The sequence below is a fragment of the Canis lupus genome, chromosome 24, assembly GCF_048164855.1.
Source record: "Canis lupus baileyi chromosome 24, mCanLup2.hap1, whole genome shotgun sequence".
Lineage (NCBI taxonomy): Eukaryota > Metazoa > Chordata > Mammalia > Carnivora > Canidae > Canis > Canis lupus.
In genome coordinates, this window is record NC_132861.1 from 43,513,832 (window position 1) to 43,530,059 (window position 16,228).

At 43.1% G+C, this 16,228-nt stretch overlaps 1 protein-coding gene across 1 annotated transcript in view; it reads right to left on the minus strand.

Annotated features, from left to right (window-relative positions):
- DNER (delta/notch like EGF repeat containing) overlaps nt 1-16,228 on the minus strand; it is a 311,266-nt gene that overhangs the window by 6,155 nt on the left and 288,883 nt on the right. Inside the window, exons 11-12 of the mRNA XM_072796556.1 lie at nt 10,584-10,715; nt 1,118-1,364 (exon numbers count right to left, since the gene is read on the minus strand). Coding sequence (XP_072652657.1) covers nt 1,118-1,364; nt 10,584-10,715 — 379 coding nt within the window. The remainder of the gene's footprint in view (nt 1-1,117; nt 1,365-10,583; nt 10,716-16,228) is intronic.

The window sequence follows — 16,228 nt, forward strand, 5'->3', positions numbered from 1 at the left end:
CTGTGCCTCCCAATTTCTCTCCTTCCACTGGTTCCTATCCCTGGAACCCAGGGTCAGGCTGTTGCTTCCCTTAGAGTGGCAAGATCATGGTGAGATCGGGGTCTTGGGTTTGGGGACTTCCTTGTGGAGAAAGCAAACATCCTGAACCTCTTAGCTTCTTTGCCATAAAGACAGAATTTGGATCCGTGTGTGTTTGGATCAAGACCAGTAGCCACGTCTCAGCAGAGGTTATGCAGCTACTAGTTCTCGTGAGCCCCAGTCTTAAGACACCAAGCTCGGTCCACCCTTCACTACAGCACAGACTTTCTGAATCGTATGGTTTAGATTGTTCAAGCAATTAAAAGGAAAGGTAGCTTTCTTTTAACAAACACTGTCATTATTGTTCTTGTAGCAAATGTCCTTTGGAGAAGTCAACAAAATGTTAGATTAGCTGATTCTTTTATTGTTATAAAAGATTTGTAGAAATAGTGGTGTTATCTGTTTATACAATCCTATAATATTTGTAATTTAATTTGATTGCCTTAATTCTCTAAGCGGGGACACTTCAGTGGAGGGAACAGTAGTTGTGGAGGCTTGAATGGTCTGTGTAAAATAGAGTCAGGTAATGGGGTAGTTGGGACTCAGGCTCTCTCTGCGGTACCACATTAACTCCTTGTCTCTCCAGGAGTCTTTCCTCCAGAGAAGGACCCCGTTTTATATCATATGAACACTAACAGCAGAATGACAGCTGTTTATCCCTCCTTAAGTAAGCCCCTAAATCAAATGCTATTTGAAGAACATATTCATGCTATTTGAAGAACATAGCTTAAGACATTCCAAAAAGCAATCATCAAAAAATGTTTCCTACACCATAATTAAGATTCGGCTATTTATAGCATAGATAAACACAAATTAAATGAATGAGTGTATTCAATGAAAACAGAAGGCTTGCAGCAAATTAAAAGGGGTTGCTTATAAAGCAACCTAACCGTCTGGCCCCAGTACTCCTTCAACCAATGCTTTCGTCTACGAAATCCTCTTTGCAGGTGTGAAGTCCCGCTCACAACATCACCCAGGTCCCAGGAATGCACAGGTGGAAGCGAGAGCTGCCCTCCCCGCCCTCCCCCCTGCAGCCCACCTGGCATGCCGGATGGAGGCGATGGCATTGCTGAACTCGCTGTCGATGCTGCGACAGTTATAGAACTCCTCGTAGGCCGGCCTGGAAGAGCCCTGGTACTCGATGCGGCTGATGCGGCAAATGCCCACAATGAGGATGATCAGCATCAGGATGAAGGCGACGCAGAGGGCTCCGATGATGATGTACAGGGAGTGCCGGGGCATGTTGGTGAGACTCTCTGCCATGTGGCCCGACTTCCACTGGAGATCTGGGGCGAAAGTTAGCAAACAACTGGATGTGAGCTATGACCTTTAGAATAGGTCCTTGCAAAAAAAAAAAAAAAAATAGGTCCTTGCTTCAGCAACCTAAAATATAAGGGCTGTCCAAACTGAAAGGAATTATTTTCTATGGATAACCCAGATCAAGGGCTAATTCGTACTGTATAAGAGCCTCTTACAAATCGTTAAGAAAGGCCAAGAACACACCATAGAAAAATGGGCAAAGGATATGAAAAGGAATCCACCAAAGAAATACAAGTAGAAGAGTGTTTAGTTTCATAATTCTTTAAGAATGGAATTCCTCTAGCAGTTCCCAAATATTTAAAATGTTTCATAACCACAGCTGACATGGGTGCAGACATGAGGACATGTGAATTGATATTCAACCCTTGTGTAAACTTAATGGAGTATCGTTTGGCCCAGAAATTCCAATTTTTAGAATGTATGCTGGGAAATGATTTCTATGAATGCACAAAGCCCCATATACAAGGATGTTCATCTCAGCATCACAATTTTTGAATGTTAAGTGATCAGTTATTATACATTTAGGAAAAGGCTCATTAAAGAAACACGACCCCCAGGTACTCACCACTCAAAGTTAATACTGTTCAAAGTTAATAAAGTTCACATTAGACCAGTTTTTGCTTTATGTTTTTTCAGGTATTTTTTTTTAAAGAAAGAAAATGTTACAGCTAATAGCTAGAGGTCCCACCCCCCGTACCCTCTCTTCACCCCACAAATAGAACGACAATTCATAAAAGCAAAAAATGGGAAACAACCTAAATATTCAGCTCTTAGTGAGATGGAGACATGTTTCATTCTAACAAAAGAACAAAAGCAGTTGACCATACAGGAGCTAGCTGTATAGGAGAGTCACAAGTGTCTGTCTACACTCTGAAAAGCTCAGGATGGAGCGATGATAATGATGAACATTTGTTGACTTCCTACTATGGTAAGCTCTTTGAAAACATCTCATGTAATCATTACGACCAATCAAAAATGAGGTATTTTCTCTGTCTACTTTGTGGAAAATTGGTATCACTAGCTGGGTGAGTTCAAGTCTAGATCCAAGTCCTTAGCGTCTGTCTCACACAGCAACACACTAACAACAGAGATCACTGGAAGGCAAGATTAGGAGTGATTTTTCTTTCCTTCATTACACTTCTCAGTCTTCTCCAGCTTTTTTCAAAAGAATAATGTATTGCTTTTATAAAAATATTTTAAAACAAGCAATAAGTTATTTGAAAAAAATAGCCATGGAATTATCTTCCAACACAACAATGGAAGAAGTGTGGGCCTTAGGATCACACCAATCTTGCTTTCAATCCCCCATTTACTCAACCTTCCTGAGACTTGGTTTCTTCCTTTACAAGGTGAAAATAGCAACAGGTACCCCATGGCTTGCTGGGAGCATAAGTTAGAACACATGTAAAGAATAGGAAGAAAGTCTGCTGCCAGGCACATGGTGGATGGTCCTAAAAAGGAGCAGGTGTGGTGGTAGAAGAGGGATAAAGGATAAAGACACTGTCCTCGGTAGCACATGCTGTGAGCTCAGGATTACTGAGCGTTGCCCGGTATGAGCAGGAAAATAAATGGAAGAAGGGGACATAAACTCCTGCATGGAACAGGTCAAGAGTGCCGAATTATGTCCTATTTGTAGACCTGCACCAAGCAGAATGTTCTGGATAATGTGAACAGGAACTGAAAGGAAGTTTTGAAAATCAAAAGGGCTAGATAAGACCAAAGAGAAGTGAAATTCCAGTGGAAAGAGGATGACTTCTCTACCTGACTCACAGCACCACCAACTCCAGACCATCATTTGCAGATGAGGACTCCAGAGGGGGCCTATAATGGGACTCAGGGGTGGGTGTGGAGACAGCATTTCCTGTCTTCCCAGGAAATGCTCAGACCCTTCCCACTGCGCCATAAGCTGTGAGAGTGTTTGCGATCTCCAGGTACGCATACCCTCCTCTTAGCTACATCTTCCGTGAGTGACCACAGAATCCGAGAACCAGCTATGCTTTACCTTGAAAAGTCACAATCTGAAGAAGAGCACAGGTAAATCCTCAAACGGGGCCAAGTGTGCAGATCCCTTTCCTAGAGGCCTAATGGAAAAAGGACCCATGCCCCAAGCCTGGTGGCTCCTGAGAGTTTGAGAAGAATGAGACGAATGAAGCATGGTCTTTGCATCCAGATCTCCCGACTCTGGGTTGTTTTTTTTTTTTTTTTTTTTTTTTTTTTTTTTTTTTTTTTTTTTTTTTTTTTTTTTTTTTTTATCAAGACCCCTGAAGTCTGGCTTGGCCATCTGAGGCCGCCTGCAGCGGTGGGGCTGACGACGAGTGCACTCCCGGCCCCATCCTAACCAGCTCACGTACAGGCAGACGGGCCGACATAAATCCCTGCAAGTGAACGGTCGCCACGGACGGGAGAAGGTGTTTTTGTGAAGCTAGAACCAAGCCTCGATCACAGATCACAGCCACTTCATTTGGCAATACCTGGTGCACACTGAGAGAGACGCTCATTTTTCTGGCTGAAAGAGGAGCATGACTCACTTGATTTCCAAGTATTTCAACATTCTCTGAAAAATTCAGTTGTGGGCTGGAGTCCAATGCTCAGAGTATGCTCTAACACCCATCTAGCGTCAACACAAGGAAAGCCAGCGCTGCTTCTACGCCAGCTTGCTAGAGGGCTCCGATCGCAATGGCAGGGCCACACAAGTTCCTGATGAGCCCTCGTAGTGGATGCGTAAACCTCGTATAAACAGCTTACACCCCATATCAATTGTGTGTCTGCAGCAGGTGCCCAACCCCACGGCCACTGCCAAGGAAAGAGAAGGGCACTGGGCTCCACGCTGAGCACGGTGTCCCAGACCTGAGCTGCCTACACTGCTTACATTTCTGACCATCTGTTCTACTTCCCCAAAATGCATTCCAGGCTGCTGGAACTTTGGGGAAAACTTTCTCGAAATTCCTCCCAACAGCTCTGCTTCCCTCCTCCCCTACTCCTGGCTCTTTCATTTTTTTTTTTTCCGACCTCACTGTCAGCCAACATTTTTCTGATAGAAGTGAGTGTGGCTGCTTGACACACTCATCAGGTGGGAAACGAGCTGGATCTGAATAGATCCAAGCCATGGCCTGGAAGCGGCAAGTGCAGCTATCCGCACCAGGTGGCTGCCGCCGCCACCTCCACTGTACGTAAGTCCTAAGACCCCTCGTGAGCTACATCGCTTTGCTGCACCCCAGGAGCTCCACTGCATGAATCATTTACTATGCCAGCTCCAGCACAGCTCAGGGAGGAACTGTGCAACTGTGCACCGGAATGTGCTGGATGGAATGATCCCATTGGCTCCAGCAGGTGCGTGACCGGGAATGCATGCACACAAGCTGTTCTGGGGAAAATGTCTCGCTTATGGGTCTGCCAGACGAGTTGTATTTAGGTCTCACGAAATTTGTTTCGGGTTTTGTATTTTCCAAATTGCTTTCGCATTTACATTCCAAATGGTCCCAAACAAAGCAGGGTGATAGAGGCCATCCGTGGCCAGCCTGAGAATAAAACCAGACCCGCCAACAACCTCCACCCCACCGAAAAGAGATGTCACTAGATGTACGAATTTCATTCTAAAGCACACTGCCCACATCTGGTTTTTAATTCACCCGCATGAATGTCGCCAGACTACTTAAATGTGTTCACCTACGCTATTTAAAAAGAGAATGTGCGGTGTAGACATCAGACAGCTGGATAATTTTTTAGCCCATCTGTTGCTAGACGAATTGAGAGGAGGGGTTTCAGATTACCTTATGTTTTCTAGAGCTAAAAGTTATCTGGACAAGTGAGGCAGACAATGAGATTGGAAAATAGTAACAACTCTCATCAACCTTCAGAAGAGAAAGGCATAGGAAAGGAATGGAAAGAAGAGCTCACCTCCTTTGTAGGATCCATTCGCTGAGCAGCCATTAATTTGGCACCACTGTGTACCAGGCTCAGGTTACTGAGTGCTGGGATAAAGTGCGAGGGAAAGGAGACAGTTGGCTCCCGGAGCCCTCTGTCTTCCGAGGGATAGAGGGACCCCAAAAATGGTCACAAAGTAGCTGCAGACAGTGCGCCAAACCAACGAGGGACCATCTTTGCGGTGCTACAGGAAGGGATTGGGGAAGCTCCATCTAATGGGGAATCAGGAGAGCTCCGGAGGTGAGGGTCTGCAGAAAGCCGGGCTCTACAGGTAAGTGGGCATGAACCAGAGACAGGGCAGAACAGAGGGAACACAACCCCAGACCATGGCAATGACCTGGGAGGAGGTGGGGAACAGGACAAGAGGCTGGAGGGGGATCAGAGGGACTGCTGGTGGAGCAAAACCAAAGGCTGGCTGGGTGAGGAGAGGCAATATCTCGCAGGCCCCACAGGGCCAAGTGCAGCCTTCAGTCTTTGGTCTTTAATACACGCTTGGCACCGATACGGATGGACACGGTGGTGGAAAGGAGGAGGAATCTGAGCATTCGGATTTGCACTTTGAAAAGATGCCTCTGCCAGTTGCAACCCCTGGGAGAGGGACCCAAGGACGTTATGCTAAGTGAAACAGGTCCGATAGGGAAGAACAAATATTGCCCGAGCTCACTTGTGTGTGGAATCTAAAGAAAAAAAAGAAAGCCGCACTCAAAGTAACAACGAGTAGAGCGGTGGTTGCCAGAGGCTGGGGCATGAGGCACAAGGGGAGATTAAAAAACAGAAAGAAAGAAACAAAGAAAGCTTATGGTGATTGCCAGCAGCTGAGGGAAGGGGTCACGGGGAGTTATCATTTAATGGGGCCAGAGCTCCGGTTTTTCAAGATGAAAAGGGTTACGGAGATGGATGTGGTGAGGGTTGCCCACAATATGAACGCACTTAGTACCACTGAACTGTGCACTTAAAATGATTAAGATAGTTAATTTCATGTTATGTGTATTTGCCACAATAAAAAGAATTAGAAAAAAATTCTTAAAAGGACTTTTAGAAAGCTAAAAGAAAAGGAAAGATGTTCTGGCTGCATATAAAGAAAGGGTTTGAGGGGCTAGACTGGAAGCCATGTGGTGTTACAACAGCAAGGTCCTGCATAAGCCAACATGGATAAACATTCCATATATTATTAAGCAGAAAAGCAAAATGCTCAACAGTATGTATAGAATAGTCCCATTTGGTTTTTTGTTTTGTTTTGTTGTTCTTGTGAATATTTTTATTTTTTATTCTTTAATTTAAATTCAATTTGCCAACATATGGTATAGCACCCAGTGCTCATCTATCTCATCAAGTGCCCTCCTTAGTGCCTGTCACCCAGTTACCCTATCCCCTCACCCTCCTCCCCTTCTGCAACCCTTTGTTTGTTCCCAGAGTTAGGAGTCTCTCACGGTTTGGAAGAGTCTCATTTGTGTGGGAGAAAATGAGGACTTACAGTATTGACCGAATAGGTCTGGAAATATATACAATAAATGCTAATAATTTATTTACCTTTGGGGACTGAAGCAGAAGGAGGAAGATTAATTAAATTTATTTTTAAAGTATCCTAGTTTATACAAAAATGAGAACCAAAGAACCCAACCAATCTGTACGATAAGGATTGTCCATATAACATAAGCATTTGATGGGTTTCTTCAACCATTACGAAATTCCATGCATTTTGGGGAGAGGAATCCTGAGATGTCCATGTAAAAACTCCCTCGGGGCCCCTTCCCTGGGTTCCTAGAGCAGCTTGCACAAAACCTACAGCAGCCCCACCGCATATCATGACCCACCCCTGGATTATGAGCTCTTAAAGGCAGGGGCTGCTTCATTAAACTTTATATCCTGAGCATAGTGTTCATTGTCTGATAGTAAGAGGCCCTTGATTATTGGTTGAATTATAAATCCAGGATGGCCTCTTCACCTATTTGTCAACTGCAAAATATCATTAATTTCATAGTTTAACCATAGATCCAACTGTTCAAATGTCCTTAACTGTCCAACTGTTCTTGGTCAGCAAGATTGACTGTAACTCTAACAGTAGAAACCTCACAACTCTCATGCAGATGATACAAAACAACACTACATAAACATTTATAGGAATTGTAAATTTACAGTCATTAGACCTTGACTCTAGGAAGGCAAAAATTTTATTAAGATACAAAAAAAAAAAAAAAAAAACCCAAACCTCCAAAAAACACCTGTTATCAGTTCTGAGTTGGTCAGAATAGATGGCAGATAATTAAAATTTCACCAGGTTGTTTTGTTAATTTCCAAGACATGGGGTTTGCATTTGTTTCAGAGTAATTATAAAACACTTTGGCTATTGAAATGATCCTTTTAGATAGTTCCGGATCCATTTTCTTGGTGGCTTTGGTAAATCTTTATGGTCTGCTAAATGTTTGCTCTTTATTACTGATTGGGGGACAGATAATAACTCTAAAGGGGCAAATTTCTAAAAAACATTCACTCCTGGGTTAATCAATGCACAGAAAAAGAGACCGCTGTACTAGTGAGCGCTCCAGATGTAAGGCAGGGTACGGGCAAAGGCCCTGAAGGAATCAGGAATCAACTTGACCTGTCCAAGGAAGAGAAAACAGGACAATGTTTGGGCTGAAGCAGAGTAATCGAGAGAGGGAGGCAGGCAATGTGGCCTTTGGAGGCAGAGGTCGGGCTGATGGGAGGTTCCTTTACCACTTTTGACAACTCAGGGGCCTCTGTGCTGTGTAGCTATGTGGGCTACAGTTCCCCCTCCCTCTTCTCTGTGTACATCTGAGCCTTCTGTTGGGATCTACCCACCCGACCTTGTATCACCCAGGCACTCTCCTCTCCTGGTCCTTAGATCCATCCCATTTGATTCAGCATCTAGAGAACACTGGCCACCAGTTCCAGCGACGAGTCATAGCAAACCTCAAATGCACATTCTCCACTCTTACACTCAGGTCAAGGGTGGGAGCATCTAACACTGGAACCTAGCAGAGCCTGACCTGTGATGACATTGATTTCAGTGCCTTTGGCCTAACAGAGAAGGACAAATGAGATCATCAGAGGCAAAGTGCTATTTTGGGCAAACAGAGAACGTGAGTGTGGACCAAGATAGGCCCCCTCACACCCGGACACTCTGTGTGGCCCGTGCCCTGGGTATGCATCATCTAAAAAGACAGCTGCCAAAGGCTGGGCCCCCCAAGGAGTATCTCATGGTATATGAGCCACAGTAAATTAGCATTTATTTAGTGCCTACTGCATAGTAGAAGTCTGCACATATTTGCCTCCTTTAATCCTCACAGTATGTTCCCATCACCATCTTATAAGTGAGAATGACAAGGCCCCGGGAGGTACGTTTATTTGTCTGGGTCACAGAGCTAGAATATTATGGAGCTGGAATTCGAAGTCAACTTTCACCCTATTATTCCATCCTTGTACATCTTTTGCCTATATCATCATCATTGGAAGGAAGTAAAATCTCCATTTTTTATAATTATGGCGCTTTACCTAAAAACTTCTTTGAAGGACTCGTCTGTGTTCCTGACTTCTTATCCATACTCTCCTATACATTTATCTTCATAATTAAGGTTTAAAAGTTATAAATAGGGATCCCTGGGTGGCGCAGCGGCTTGGCGCCTGCCTTTGGCCCAGGGCACGATCCTGGAGACCCGGGATCGAATCCCACATCGGGCTCCCGGTGCATGGAGCCTGCTTCTCCCTCTGCCTGTGTCTCTGCCTCTCTCTCTCTCTGTAACTATCATAAATAAATAAAAATTAAAAAAATAAAATAAAATAAAAGTTATAAATAGATACTACTCTACTCCGAGGCACAAAATTTGTCATTTCCAACAGAACTGCCAAATTTTAGAATGAAACCTGGTCCCATTTTATGGGTAAGTAAACTAAGCCTTGGCATAATTCAGTGCAGCCACACAATGAGCATCTTGCCAGGGGAAGAGCCAAGGTCCTGCTGACCCAAGTCACAGTTGCTTTCCACCAATGGACCCCACCAGACTGGACTTAACATCCTAAACATACTCTAGTCTTCATATCCTACACTAGCTTTAGCCATCAACATTTTAGCATTTTTACCATGGAATCCTTTTTGTAACTTTCTTCAACAGAAGAGTACTTCTTGCCCATCTTCACAAGGCCAGTTGGTCCTACGACCACTCCATCTAGGAGTGTTTAGGAAAGTTGATGATGGGGAGACCTGAAAATAACTTCCTTCTTCCCCTCTCAAGCACCAAGCCAAGAACAAAGACAAAGAGTAAGCAAGGAGGAGCCCAATGAGCATTCCTGGTCAAATCGATGTTGGAGAATGTAGTCCCCTACCTCCGGCTTGCACCAAGAATGAGACAGGCCCAAACTGCCACAGGCACTGCTGGGCCACCTGATGGGAGGTCATTCTGGAAACACTTGGAGAACAGAGGAGTAGAGACACCAGCAAGCCAGCTCCAGAAGGAGACAGACAGTCAGACAGACAGACAGGACTATGTGTATGCATTTGCCTCCTTCCACACTCACAGCAGATGAGCAGTCTCTACCTGAAGAAAAGTAGGAGAGGGCTGCGAGAGCCCGGGAGGGAGCCCTTATGGAAGATCCACAGCCCTGATAAGTGTCAGTGAGAAGAAAACACCTCTCACGGTTAAATTTTTAGCAGTTTCCAAAACAACGGAAAACCTAATTCCATGTCGGTTCTCATTTTCACCTCCATCTTAGCAGATCCATTCTTTTAATACATGAAATCTTGATTATGACATTTTCAAACTTCTGTGGGCTCATTTTTAGAGAACACTTCACTCTCAGCAGCTCGAAATGTTTTTCAGATTTTCTCTTACCCTCATCCTCTCTGGATTGTTCTCCAGGCAACCGATGGAACCTAATACGTTTGAAGACACTTGAAGACATAAATGCAAAGTGAATTTATATTCTGTGTGTTTTTTCATGTTTTTAACACAAAGACTCTATTTTTTGATAGGATTCTAATGCTTCTCTGTTAGGCACATTTTTGGCTGTCTTTAGGAGCAGTGAACTCTGGATGACATTTGCACATTCTCATCCCAGGAGAAAGGCTGGATTCAGACTCAGGAAGGAGTGGGGGCTGCCCAAAGCAAGGTAGTCCTCTGGGACTCGGGTAACTCAGGTTAGCCCTCTGGCCTCACTGCCCATCTGTCGTGACAGGGGCCACCTGGGCAGGTATCCTCTCTTTGTTGAATGAAAATGTGATGTTAATTAACAGCCAAAATACTTACGGATCTCACAGTTTGCACCCACCCAGCCATGTGGGCAGTGGCAGGTATAACCATTGGGCTGGTCCAAGCAGGTGCCTGCATGATGGCAGGGGTTACTGTCACATTCATTTATGTCGATGTCACACTCTTCGCCTATGGAGACAAAGAAAAGCAGTGATGACACAGCTCTTTGTACCAGTGGCTCAGTCACCCATCACTTCTCTGGCCAAGCGATGATCTGAGGCTGGGGTCACGGTCTCCAGCAATAAAGCCCAATTGGCTTGTGCACATAAAGTGAGGAACTCTCCCAAAATTCCAGACAAGGGATCTTTTGCTTAAGTAAAATGAAAAAAAGAAAAAAAAAATGGCAATGGTAAAAAGAATCTCCTTTAGTCTAGTCAAATAGTTAACTAAAGCTGATTCTCATGTCTGAATAAACCTTTTGAGGTTTATTGAAAAAGCGAACCAGGGTTCCTGATTTTATTTAAAAAGTCTATTTTATTTTGAATTGCATCAGCTGAATCTTCTTATTTGTTTTTCTGAAACTCCAGAAAGCCAAAACCCCACAGTTTATTTTTATTTTATTTTATTTTATTTTTTGTGGCCAAGTGTTTGAGTGTGTGAGTCTGGATATTCGACTATTTTCTGGATAGTTCTAGGGCACAGCTGTTGCCTAGCCAGAGTCGATTATGAAAATGTACTTCATTTTCCAAATCCCTAGATGTGTTTCTGGGAAAGATGGAAATGCATAAGAAGAGCATCAGCGACCCCCCCAGCCCTAAGAAAAGATGGTTTTTAAGAGTAGGGTTAGCTTAGCTCTGACCCAGTCTCCCCTGAAAATGGTGGCCCCAGGGGAGTTCACATTCACTCCAGCCTGTCCTTCCCCCCCATGATGAAAAACGTAACCTGGAGCTCTTGACCTTGCCTGGACCCAACATTTTGGGGCATTCCTGTCCCCATGACAAAGAGCCAGGATTAAACTAACAAACATGGGCTGATGTCACTGTGGTCCAAACACCAACTTACAGGAAACAGCTTGTTACACAAACAAAGCCACCTTCACCAATTTTAAGCCATATTGCAAGTCAATACAAGATGAGTGCGCATCACAGACTGAAAGGCATCTCATCAAATGAATGGAATGAGATATTTCAACTTGAGGCAATCTCTCTTAAAAGTTAGAAAATGAGAAAAGGAAAATGTTAAAGTATATCACTATTTGCTTAAATACATATAAAAAGTCATACTCAAAAAAAAAAAAAAAAAAAAAACCCAGAACCCAAAACACCCTAGCACTGCTACAGTGTCGACTGAAGCAAAGGAGCAAAATCAAATATTTTGTCCATTTTCAAAGGCAATATTTCAGTGTACACTCAGGTAATTACTTCCAGGCTTTACTTAATTAGTATTGAAGTACTTTCCTATCGGCTACTGGTTTACCTCGCATTTATAAAACCACCATATGTCACTCCTGGTCCATTTTAGAGCAGAAATCTCACACTGAAATATTTCGTGCCTGTCGCACTTCACACTTTTTTCTTACCTGGCATCGGTCTATTTTATTTTTAACTAAGTAAAATCTGTCAAATAAAACATTTACTACTTTGAGGCCCTACTAGGTTGATTTTAATTCAGTAGCGTCGAAGTGAATATGTTTCCCACCATAAATATAGTCATTTGCATCAATGGGACAGACATGAAATTGATGGGCTCCCATGAACCTATTTCAAAGGTTGTCCTGCTATTAATGGGGCAATCGCTCTGAGTGTAGAAGGGCACAGACTGAACTATTACCACCAGCATCACATAAGAGACTAGTTGAGGACACATATAAACAAGAGCGTGCTGGGAAACGTTAAAAGGATTAAATCAAAGGCCTTGACAAATATATATACATCAGCACTACTTACAACCATTTAGGAAGACAAGCTTAATTGAGGTATTTATTGGACAATGGCTGTCTTTAGCTGGCAATCTGAAAACTGCAAATTCTGCAAGCAGATGCTCTGCTACCTTTGCAGCCATAGCTGCAGAAACAGCCTGACTTCTCCCTGCTTCCATTGCCTGGCAAAACTCAAAAGCTCCACTCTGCTCTGCGAGTTCAACAGCAGCATCAAACGATTCTAGTTCCCTAAATTTTGGGCAGTCCTAGAGCTAGTCCAGTCCATCCATTCCTGTTATGGTCCAGGGCTTTTGGGACCAGTGAGGTAAATCCCAAATCTAGGGTCCAGTCTAGCCCTAAAGCATGTATTGGATCTTGGATCTTCGAGGGGCGCTAATGTAGTTGGAAATCTGAGGTCCCTAGGTTTGTCTCCTCCTGGCCCCCACCCCCAGATTGGAAGGATTTGGTAGGAATAGAGAATTATGGGGAATAGAATGAACTAGTAGGTATGGATGAAATATCTAAGACCCAGGATCCAAAGGACTGGAGACCAGAGAGAGTCCCAAACCCATCCTCTTCTGGATTGCTTTACCACTGTGTTCTTGGAGCCATACTGGGGATGAATTAAATGACACTAGCTAGTGATATAAACCATGCCAGCCAACAGCCTCTTCCACAGCACATGTCTCTGGCCAACCCCTGGAGTGATGCCCAGTGCATAAGGACATTTGGATTACTTTAGTGGCCTATCTTACAGACTAGGCTTCCTGCACCTCTAGTTTTACCAGTTACCCCCACCTGGTTCTCCGTCTGATGCCTTCACCACTCTATAAACTGGAGGTAGGAATATGGATAGGAGGTGATACTGATGATGGAGCCCCTCAAGGAAAATTTTCAACCAGAAGATTCCCAATCATGGCCACTTTTCTCTGCCTTACAGTATCATGCTTTCTGACATCAGTCTTACGCCAAGTATTTGAAAATTTATTATGAATTATGGAGAGCGACTTTGTTGTATGTATATTCATTTATATGTAAATTCATTCTTAGTCCCCCACAGTAAGAGTATTACGTTTTTGTATGCGCCTCAGCACCCCACCATTCCATTCAAGCAATATGCATCCTGGCTTATTTTAGAAGAGTTCTTACTATATTATATCACCTTTCCTTACTCAGAGTTGACTTAATAAATCTTTATGCTTTTTCTGGCTTGAGCCATATGACTTTTGTGTTGACTCGTCTACTTTTTTTTATTTGAGTTGGGGAAAAATCAATTACTTTTAAATCACTGTTGTGCTTGAATAACATTTGTAAAGAGAATACATAATGAAATGGACTAAGGCTGGAAACCAGAGCCTGAACTTTAAATCTTTTACAATTGCTTTTCAATCTACTACTTTCTGAGAGACAGTATGTATAGTAGGCATCAAATTTGATAGTATTTATGCAAATTTATAAGTGTGCTGCTTAATTCTGTATGCTTTACTCAAATATATTAAAATGAAAACAAATTAAAATACTAAAAAGATTAAAAGTCACTGCTGTGAGTAAACCCTTCGATTAATACAGCCCACACAGAATGATATCAATGGAAATCATTCTAATCAGAATACCTAGTATTAAATATAGAGCTACTGTGTGCCAGGCAGTGGACTAGGTACCTTAACTGAACTCCTTCATGCTTCCCACGCATTTTATTCCAGATGAAATAAATGTTAAAAATCATCTGGGGCACCTGGGTGGCTCAGTGGTTGAGCTTCTGCCTTTGGCTCAGGGCATAATCCCAGGGTCCTGGGATCAAGTCCCACATTAGACTCCCTGCATGGAGCCTGCTTTTCCCTCTGCCTGTGAATCTACCTCTCTCTGTGTGTCTCTCAAGAATAAATAAATAAAAATCTTAACAAAAATTATCTAGAACTTCTTCCACTGTGATGGAGTAACTGAACACTTTCTCGGCCTCCCATTGTAAAGCAGATGAAATACATATTTAAGGAAAAACACTTTGAAGACATGAGACAATAGCAGATCATTCAAGAGAAGGGAAACAGAAGAGCTGAGTGCCACGACCGTCCTGGCTGCCCGCCTGCAGCCAACCGAGAACATCGTGTTTCCCTGAACCAAGGACAACCGAAATCTGTGGGGGACAAGGCAGCCATACCATGTGGGACAGGCTCACAAAGAAGAGACAGCCAGTCAGAAAATGAGCATCAGAAATGCACTGTATCCCTTTGAGTTTGTGGCTGAATGCTGCATGTGAGTATCCACACGATAAGTGGAACCCACCAGCCTGGCAAACACAATGAATGATGAGCAGTTCCCAGAGCTCCTAGAGGACTGTGTTCAAAGTCTCAGAAGTTCCATGGGTCACCCAGTGCTTCAGTGAAAAAAAGGTTGCATCTCAGTACTTAGGCATATCTATCCCTACAGAAAAGGTGACCACAGACCTACTCCTCAAAATAGAAAAACAAACCTGGGAAGGATCAGTCAGGCCAGCAAGCAACTTATCTACCTACCAGGAAAAAAAAATTAAAAAGCCAGCACTTAAAAAAGAAACATAAAAAACCCAATCACTCAATAACTCCCAGTGACCACCCATCCGCACAAGGACCATTAGCTGTGCACAGAAATAGGAATATGTGACCCACAACCAGAAGAAATATCAGTCCAAAGACATAACTGCAGAAATTATGGATGATGGTGAGCAAACAAGGAATTTGCTCAAAATGTGAAAGAAAACATGAACAAAATGAGGATAGAAATGAAAGATATAAAAGAGAACCAAATGGAACTTCTAGATATGAAAAATATAATATCTGAAATTAAAAACCATCCTGGAGGATTTTCACAGCATGCTAGATTCTGCAGAATGAATCAGTAAACTTGACAAGAGCAATAGAAGCTAAACACACTGAGGCTCAGGGAAAAATAATTTAGTTTAACGTGAATAGAGACTCGGCGACCTGTTGTGCAGTTTTAAGTAGTCTAACAGATATAATTAGAGTCCCCGGAAAGGGGAGGGAGACATAAAATAATATTTGGTGGAATAATGGCTAAAAATTTTCCAAATTTGATGAAACTATAAAACCACAGATCCAAGAATTACAACAAATCCCAAGCAGGATAAACACCAACAAAACTCACACTAAGGAACATCGTGATCAATTTGTTCAAAGCCAGTAATCAAGGAAAAATCCTAAAAGCAGCCAGAATGAGATTTTTGCTTCCAAAACGGTGAAGCAAAAATATTTTTCCTACTCCTCCAACTAAAGTACAAGCAAAAACTCTCGACATTAAACAGAAAGCAAGCATGAAAAGACTCTGAGAGGTCAGGAGGAAACAGAATGGCAGGGAAAGTCAGGACCCATGGAAAAACATGGTAGTGAGATCTTGAGTTTTCTCCTGGCTTATGTTCCAGACCAGATGCTAGAGAAACCAGAAACCTAGAAGTATCCAAAAGTGCCCAAAAGTGCCCAAAATTCATGGGGGGAGGGGAAAGCCCCCACTACATAACACACTTCCGAAGTCTCCATGGGTCAAAGAAAAAATCTATAGGAACCTAAACAAAATGGAATGAAAATGAAAATATGACATAAAATTTGTGGGACACAGATGAAGAATTGTTTTTTGAGGATTTTATACATTTATATATATAAAGAGAATCTCAAGCAGGCTCCACGCTGAGTGCAGAGCCCAACGTGGTGCTCAATCCCAGGACACTGCGATCATGACCTAATTTGAAATCAAGAGTCACCCAGGCACCCCCCATAGCCACAGAATTGTTGAA